The 7,840-nt window shown below is 42.3% G+C and overlaps 1 protein-coding gene and 1 long non-coding RNA gene across 4 annotated transcripts in view; one reads left to right on the top strand and one right to left on the bottom strand.

Annotated features, from left to right (window-relative positions):
- Nucleotides 1-2,076: 2,076 nt before the first annotated feature.
- LOC139397188 (uncharacterized) lies at nucleotides 2,077-3,518 on the bottom strand. The gene is made up of 3 exons (XR_011630897.1): nucleotides 3,363-3,518; nucleotides 3,157-3,250; nucleotides 2,077-2,475 (listed from the first exon to the last, which is right to left on the bottom strand). It is a non-coding gene; the product is annotated as an uncharacterized lncRNA (long non-coding RNA).
- LOC139397187 (serine/threonine-protein kinase PAK 2-like) overlaps nucleotides 3,360-7,840 on the top strand; it is a gene marked incomplete at its 3' end in the record, with an annotated part of 8,938 nt that continues 4,457 nt past the window's right edge. Inside the window, 3 exon segments of one of the 3 annotated variants that reach the window (XM_071144059.1) lie at nucleotides 3,360-3,627; nucleotides 6,941-7,162; nucleotides 7,350-7,459. In XM_071144059.1, the coding sequence (XP_071000160.1) occupies nucleotides 6,985-7,162; nucleotides 7,350-7,459 (288 nt within the window). 3 annotated transcript variants of the gene reach the window in all.

Raw genomic sequence — 7,840 nt, 5'->3', positions numbered from 1 at the left:
GTTCCACGGGGGGCAGATGAGATCAAAAGCTATAAATTAGATCCTGACAGGATTAGAGTCAAGTAGTTTTGGTGGTCCACTCTCAATGAGAATGTGGATTGGATCAATTATATCTATTAAAAATCCACAGCGCTTCACCAATTATATCAGAGATGTAATGAATGGTTTGGCAGAATAGAATAGTCTTGGATGTTTGCTGGCTGAAACAGGTGGGAGTGTATGGAGGTCATTTGGACTCCGAGGATACAGTTTTGGATGGATCAGTGACCAAGGCCTTGTCTGGTTTACACACCCTAGTTCACGAGTTGGCAGTAAACTCAGGTGTGGATACTTCTCTGACTAATTGGGTTGACAGTGTGTTTGGAAGATGGAAAAATGTTATGATTACTGTGTTATGGGCTACCTTCACCTGTGTGACTGTGTTAGTTTTGTGCGGATGTGTTTTGATTCCATGCGTGAAAGTTGTCATTTCCAGGACTCTGGAGAAATCGATGACACTTCAGATGGTGATATATGGACCAATCCTAAACTCTGACCAGTGGAATATAAAATACATGGCTTGGGCATCATAGAAGTATCCGGATCTTTTCACTCACCAGGAGACCATATGTGATGTTTAGGAAATGTAGATGTTTTCTTGTTTCAATATATAGACTGTTTTTTCATGAAGATTAACAGAAAATCCTGATAAGTAGAATTAAGATTCTGATGTAGGTTAGAACAGTCATTGAAGTTGATTATGTACATACATGTATTGATTGTCTTCTTCTAGGAGATCATTGATATTTCCATGTAGTGTTTAATGATGGTATGAGTTGTTAAGTCATTTTTAGGGTGGATTGTTGGTAAAATTATGATTAAATGACTGAACAAATCATTTTAAATGTAACTGTAACTAAGTAAAATGTATACTCTGTTTTATTATCTGATTAACAATATGAGTTCATAAGAAGGGATTGTGAGACACGGACAAGGAGTAATTAAAGTTAATGAACACCATTTCAACTAGGAAGAAACGAATGGGTTGTGGACTGTGAAAACAGATAAGGTCGTTAGCCTGTGGTTGACCCTACAGAAACTTAGCTCTGGGGTTTTTAGATAAGACAGTGAGTGCATTCCTAAGTTTTCTGTTAATTAGAACTGTCAGCTCAGTGGTGATTGATAATGTTGAGGGGTCAGAAGTTACCTGGGAGTGTGTTAGTAAGTTAGAATGAACTTTTCACCTCACTTTGTCCCGGTTGAGAGGAGGGGATTCTGTTAAAGCAATGAAATGACGTCATGATCTGTATATAAACTGTTGTTCGTGGTTAAGTGGCAGCGCGCTGCGAGAATAAATTCTGTTACCTATTATTGAAAGACTGGTCTGCGTCTATTTTATGAAAACAAGAATCTTACAAATTCTCATAAAATAGATTAAGGGTTTTCAATTAATGAAAGCACATTGGCATAATTCAATTACATTAACAGTGTTTAGTTGTTTATTGTTAGATATTACTGCACTGTTGGAGATAGGAAAACAAGCATTTAGCACCATATGCAATAACATCTGCTAAATACTGTATGTGCATGCAACCAATAAAATTTTATTTGATTTATGATCATATACTTAGACTAATTCAAACTGTTGTAGTTTTGGCCTCTTCATCAAATATTTGGCAGCCGTCAACAAAACATGTTTTTGCTTGCATATATTCAAATAGGCTACCTTCAAATATTTTTGGTTTTCTGAGAGGTAGGCCTAGTCAAAATACTTTCAAATATTATTTATTTTTCTGAGACCTGTATTTGATTATTAAAGAAAATATACTGAACAAAGAAAAAAGGAACAAAGGAAATCAATCGATATAAATAAATAAACGAGGCCCTAATCTATGGATTTCACATGACTTGACAAGGGTGCAGCCATGGGTCGGCCTGCGAGGGCATAGACTCACTCACTTGGGAGCCAGGCCCACCCATTGGGGAGCCAGGCCCAGCCGATCAGAACGGGTTTTTCCACACAAAAGGGCTCTATTACTGTAACGGTTTTCTTCCGTTGAAGGAGAGGAGGACCAAAATGCAGCGTGGTTCAACATGTTTAATATAGACGATAAACGGCAACACTTACAAAATACAAAACAACAAATGTGAAAACCGAAAACAGTCCTATCTGGTGCATAGACACAAAGACAGAAGACATTTAGGCAGCCATATTCTGTGGGTACTTTGTGGGTGGTTGTCTTCTGTCAAAAATACTTCTCAGCACCCCCTCAGACGATCCCGCAGGTGAAGTAGCCGGATGTGGAGGTCCTGGGCTGGCGTGTTTACATGTGGTCTGCGGTTGTGAGGCCAGTTGGACATACTGCCAAATTCTCTAAAATGACGTTGAAGATGGCTTATGGTAGAGAAATTAACATTCAATTCCCTGGTAACCGCTCTGGTGGACATTCCTGCAGTCAGCATTCCAATTGCAAGTTCCCTCAAAACTTGATACATCTGTGGTGTTGTGTGACAAAATTGCACATTTAGAGCGGCCTTTTTTCTTGAGCCCAGCACAAGGTGCACCTGTGTAATGTGCATGCTGTTTAATCAGCTTCTTGATATGCCACACCTGCCAGGTGGATGGATTATCTTGGCAAAGAAGAAATGCTCACTAACAGGGATGTAAACAAATTTGTGCAAAAAAAATGAGCGAAATATGAGCGAAATAGCTTTTTGTGCAGATGGAACATTTCTAGGATATTTTATTTCAGCTCATGAAACATAGGACCAACACTTTACATGTTACATTTTACATTTATATTGTTGTTCAATATAGTTGGCTTTTAGTTTAAACTCTATATAAACTATATTAGACTACCTAGAGTATCTTAAACGTTTTTATTTTCTACTGAACTACAAAATACAACTATTTTCGACCCAGGCCTACTCTGTTTAGCTTTATGAATGTTGTTGGCACTTTAGATATAAAGAAATGGTAGCAACAAGTTTAACTCAAACGTTGTCTTTAGATTGGATATGTGTATTTCGATGCTCTAAAGCTCTTACAGGAAATTGCCAGAAAAATGCAAAGAACATTTTCTTAATCAATGTACAGACAGAGAAAGGCCACCACCACACACTGTTTTAAAAACCCGCCCACCCGGCGCGCCGGCGTGGAAACTAAATCGAGTGTACCGTTCTGTCTGGGCTTGGTCTGCGGTTCGTTCCGTTTCCGCCCTGTCATCCTGGCTTTTCTCCGGTCCTCGGGCCCAATTTCAGAAGAAGACAGCTAAACAAGTGAAAACAGAACATCTTCTAAATCAATGTACAGACAGAGAAAAGCCACCGAACACACGGTTTAAAACCCCGCTCACCCGGCGCGGAAACTAAATCGAGCGTACCGTTCTGTCTGGGCTTGGTCTGTGGTTCGTTCCGTTTCCGCCCTGTCATCCTGGCTTTTCTCCGGTCCTCGGAGCCCAATTCCAGAAGAGGACAGCTAAACAAGTGAAAACTGTTTATTAGCTAAACTGACTACAGTCTATTAGCTCAAATCTTAAGTAAATCACAGCGCCAGATCGGTGTACCGCGGAGACAAAGAGAGGAGGAGGGGCGGGGTTTCAGGAGTTTTACATGAGACGAGATATTGCTTCCTAGTTAAGCTTACTGGTGAGTAAAAGGCGCACATTACAACATGGCTAGGCTATCCAGCTATCTGCTTAAACTAACCGTACTACTGGACTTCTGTTAGATAGTTACTGATAATCACTAGTGAACTTAACATAATATTGCATTTCACATGGTTATAAACCGTTTATTACAGTGGATATAGTGCACCCATTCTCATAGGCCTAGCTGTGAAACGTATTTTTTATAGTGGACATACACCCACCTATCATACCCTGGCTGTAACCCTATCATTAAGGCCTAGTGGACATATTACACCCAGCCTCCCATCCATATAGCTACTTTTATAGTGGAGATATCACACCCAACTATTATATAGCCTGACTATAAACCTATTATTAGATTATTATAGTGGAGATATCACACCCACCTATTATATAGCCTGGCTATAAACATATTATTATTATAGTGGAGATATCACATCCACCTATTATATAGCCTGGCTATAAACCTATTATTAGATTATTATAGTGGAGATATCACACCCACCTATTATATAGCCTGGCTATAAACATATTATTATTATAGTGGAGATATCACACCCAACTATTATATAGCCTGGCTATAAACCTATTATTAGATTATTATAGTGGAGATATCACCTATTATATAGCCTGGCTATAAACCTATTATTAGATTATTATAGTGGAGATATCACATCCACCTATTATATAGCCTGGCTATAAACATATTATTGTTATAGTGGAGATATCACACCCACCTATTATATAGCCTGGCTATAAACATATTATTAAAAACCTAGTAGAATATTGCAACCATTCACATACATCTGTTATTACAGTTGAAATACTGTACAAAGCCCAAGGCAACTGATTACCAGTTAGTAGATGGATGGATGGGGTTTTGGCAGCTACTAACTCAACTAACGTTGTTATCCAACTGTAGTTCTTCTTATTTGTATTATTTCAGTAAGCCTACAGTACCACTGTCTGTGTGCATCACATGTAGCCTGCCACTGTCTGTGTGCATCACATGTAGCCTGCCACTGCATGTGCATCACATGTAGCCTGCCACTGTCTGTGTGCATCACATGTAGCCTGCCACTGTCTGTGCATCACATGTAGCCTGCCACTCTCTGTGTGCATCACATGTAGCCTGCCACTCTCTGTGTGCATCACATGTAGCCTGCCACTCTCTGTGTGCATCACATTTAGCTTACCATTCATTGTAAGTTGAATTCTGACATGTGTTCTGAGGTGTGATGTGTGCTGGAATGAATGAATACAGGATTAATGGATTGTCTACTCTGTGTAGCATGGCATGGAGGCATCTGAGTGTGTGTTCTGTGCAGTCAGCTATTTCCTTTTATAGACGTTGAACACTAAAGGCTGTTTCACTCTACTTCCTGTAAACAACGTTGACTATGTTTGCTTCCTGCTTCTGTCTGATTAGTCAGTTTGGCCCTTGTGACCCTCAGGGCCTTTAGGAGTTCCAGGATGAGGAAGTGGGTTTCCCCTAGAAACAAAGAGGAGAGAGCAGAATGTAACAGAGAGAGCAGAATGTAACGGAGAGAGCAGAATGTAACGGAGAGAGCAGAATGTAACGGAGAGAACAGAATGTAACGGAGAGAGCAGAATGTAACGGAGAGATCAGAATGTAACGGAGAGAGCAGAATGTAACGGAGAGAACAGAATGTAACGGAGAGATCAGAATGTAACGGAGAGAACATAATGTAACGGAGAGATCAGAATGTAACGGAGAGAGCTGAATATAACGGAGAGAGCAGAATGTAACGGAGAGAGCAGAATGTAACGGAGAGAGCAGAATGTAACTGGAGAGAGCAGAATGTAATGGAAAGAGCAGAATGTAACGGAGAGAGCAGAATGTATCGGAGAGAGTAGACCTACAATGTATAAACAGAGGGTGGGTTCAGATTCCCTCTCCTATCCTGGAAGTCTGCACTTATTCAAAGTGTGCTTTTGTTCACTCCCCCTTATGGATATAAAACATTAGATTGGCTGGGACGAAGCAATATGGTGATAATTCCCTGCAGCCTATCAGAGGGCATGATGTGGATATTCATTTGTTTCTGTGGCCTAAGGGAAGTGCCTCTGCCTCTGATTTACCCAATCCCAGGCCTGAAGCTATGGAATTCCTAGGGAACGAGTCCCAGCCTGGATAGCACCCATTATTATCCTGACACACACACGCACACACACACACAAACACACACTGCCTTACACGTTACTAGGCTAGGCTGTGCAGGGCTGGAGCAGGGCGTAACCATGGAGATGAGCAAGAACTGCTGGGCATGATAGAACTGGCTGTGTCTGAGACCGCTGTGGAATGAGACTGCCTGTTATAACATGTCCTGGAGAGAGAGGGAGAGTGGAATAAAGAGAGGGGGGAAAGAGAAAGAAAGAGACCAAGATAGACAGGGACAAGGACTGAGAGAGACAGGGACTGAGAGAGACAGGGACTGAGAGAGACAGGGACTGAGAGAGACAGGGACTGAGAGAGACAGGGACCGAGAGAGACAGGGACCGAGAGAGACAGGGACCGAGAGAGTAATAAGGTACACACACGGATATTACAAGCTAAAGTAAAGCTGTTGTTGACCTACTCTTCTGAAAAGCACAGGGGAGGAGGACAGAAAGGGTAAGTAGGAGGGAGAGGGGTGAGGAAACGAGGAGAGGCTGGGGACAGCTAATGTAGTTGTTGATGTCTGGATGCTGTCTGATCGGGGATACAAAGCTGTAGACAGAGACAGAGGGAGAAGGAGGCTAGCGTGTCTTTCCGACAGTGTGGAATGTTGACTGTGTCCTTTTAGTGGAGGGGAGAGAAAAACATTGGAAATCGAAAGGTAGTTGTCCTGGACGGATGGAAACACACACACAGCAGGGTCAGAGACAGGACGTGATGAAAGCTCTGTGAGCTAGATGGTGATGATGTCACTGTGCCTTATACCTTTGAAGGGGAACTCTGTTGCGTTTTTCTCTGAGAAAGGAAGAGGTTGTGGTGTGCAGGTGAAAAGGTGTCAGACGGGAGCTTTTACCTTATTTGGAGCCGAAAACATCCTTCTGCTCTGCAATGCATTACACACACACACGCACACACACACACACACACACACACACACACACACACACACACACACACACACACACACACACACACACACACCAGGAAACCACACATAACATGTACCTTCCTCATCCACTCTCTGTTCCCTCTTACACGCAGACACACGGACACACACACGCCAAACACACACCTTCTCACTTTGTGTCGGTGTGTCAAGGCATGATAGAGGTCTCTCTTTTTCTCTTGACAGCGGTGTGTGTCTCTCTCCCTCTCCAGGTGTGTGTGTGTGTGTAGATGTGTGACAGCGGTGTGTGTGAAGACAAGCCCCCCGCCCCCCCTGTCAGAATGAACAGCCAAGGAGGCGGAGCCAAGGACTCCGTGTCGGGCAACTACAACTCTCGGTCCCTCCCCTCTGTTCCTGAGGAGAAACAGAAACGAAATAAAATCATCTCCATGTTCGCCTCCGAGAAAGGTACACACACACACACACTTGCTTATGGCTGTCGACCGATGCCGATGATGATGCCACACAGACACAAGCACAAACATACACACACTCACATACACAGAACCACACAGACGTCTAAGCTGTGTTAAGGAGTGTGTATATTAATTATAGAGTTTGTGTGTGTGTGTGTGTGTGTATGTGTGTGTGTCAGGAGGCAGGAAGAAGGATCGTGATAAGGACAACAGACCAGAGATCTCCTCTCCGTCAGACTTTGAACACACCATCCATGTGGGCTTCGACGCCGTCACAGGAGAGTTCACAGTGAGTCTGTCTTTGTTTCTCTTAGTGTGTGTGTTTAACCATTCATCTGTGGGTGTGTGTGTCTGTGGCGTATATGTGTGTGTGTATGTGTGTTTGAGTAATATGCTGTGTGTGTGTGTAGGTTATGTGTGTTTGAGTAATAATCTGTGTGTGTGTGTTTGAGTAATAATCTGTGTGTGTGTGTAGGGTATGTGTGTTTGAGTAATAATTTGTGTGTGTGTGTGTGTGTTTGAGTAATAATCGGTGGGTGTGTGTAGGGTATGTGTGTTTGAGTAATAATTTGTGTGTGTGTGTGTTTGAGTAATAATCTGTGGGTGTGTGTAGGGTATGTGTGTTTGAGTAATAATTTTTGTGTGTGTGTGTAGGGTATGTGTGTTTGAG

Source organism: Oncorhynchus clarkii, unplaced genomic scaffold (genome assembly GCF_045791955.1).
Source record: "Oncorhynchus clarkii lewisi isolate Uvic-CL-2024 unplaced genomic scaffold, UVic_Ocla_1.0 unplaced_contig_13478_pilon_pilon, whole genome shotgun sequence".
In the NCBI taxonomy this organism is placed as follows: domain Eukaryota; kingdom Metazoa; phylum Chordata; class Actinopteri; order Salmoniformes; family Salmonidae; genus Oncorhynchus; species Oncorhynchus clarkii.
The sequence above is the reverse complement of the archived record's forward strand: the minus strand, read 5'-3'. Positions and strand labels throughout refer to the sequence as shown.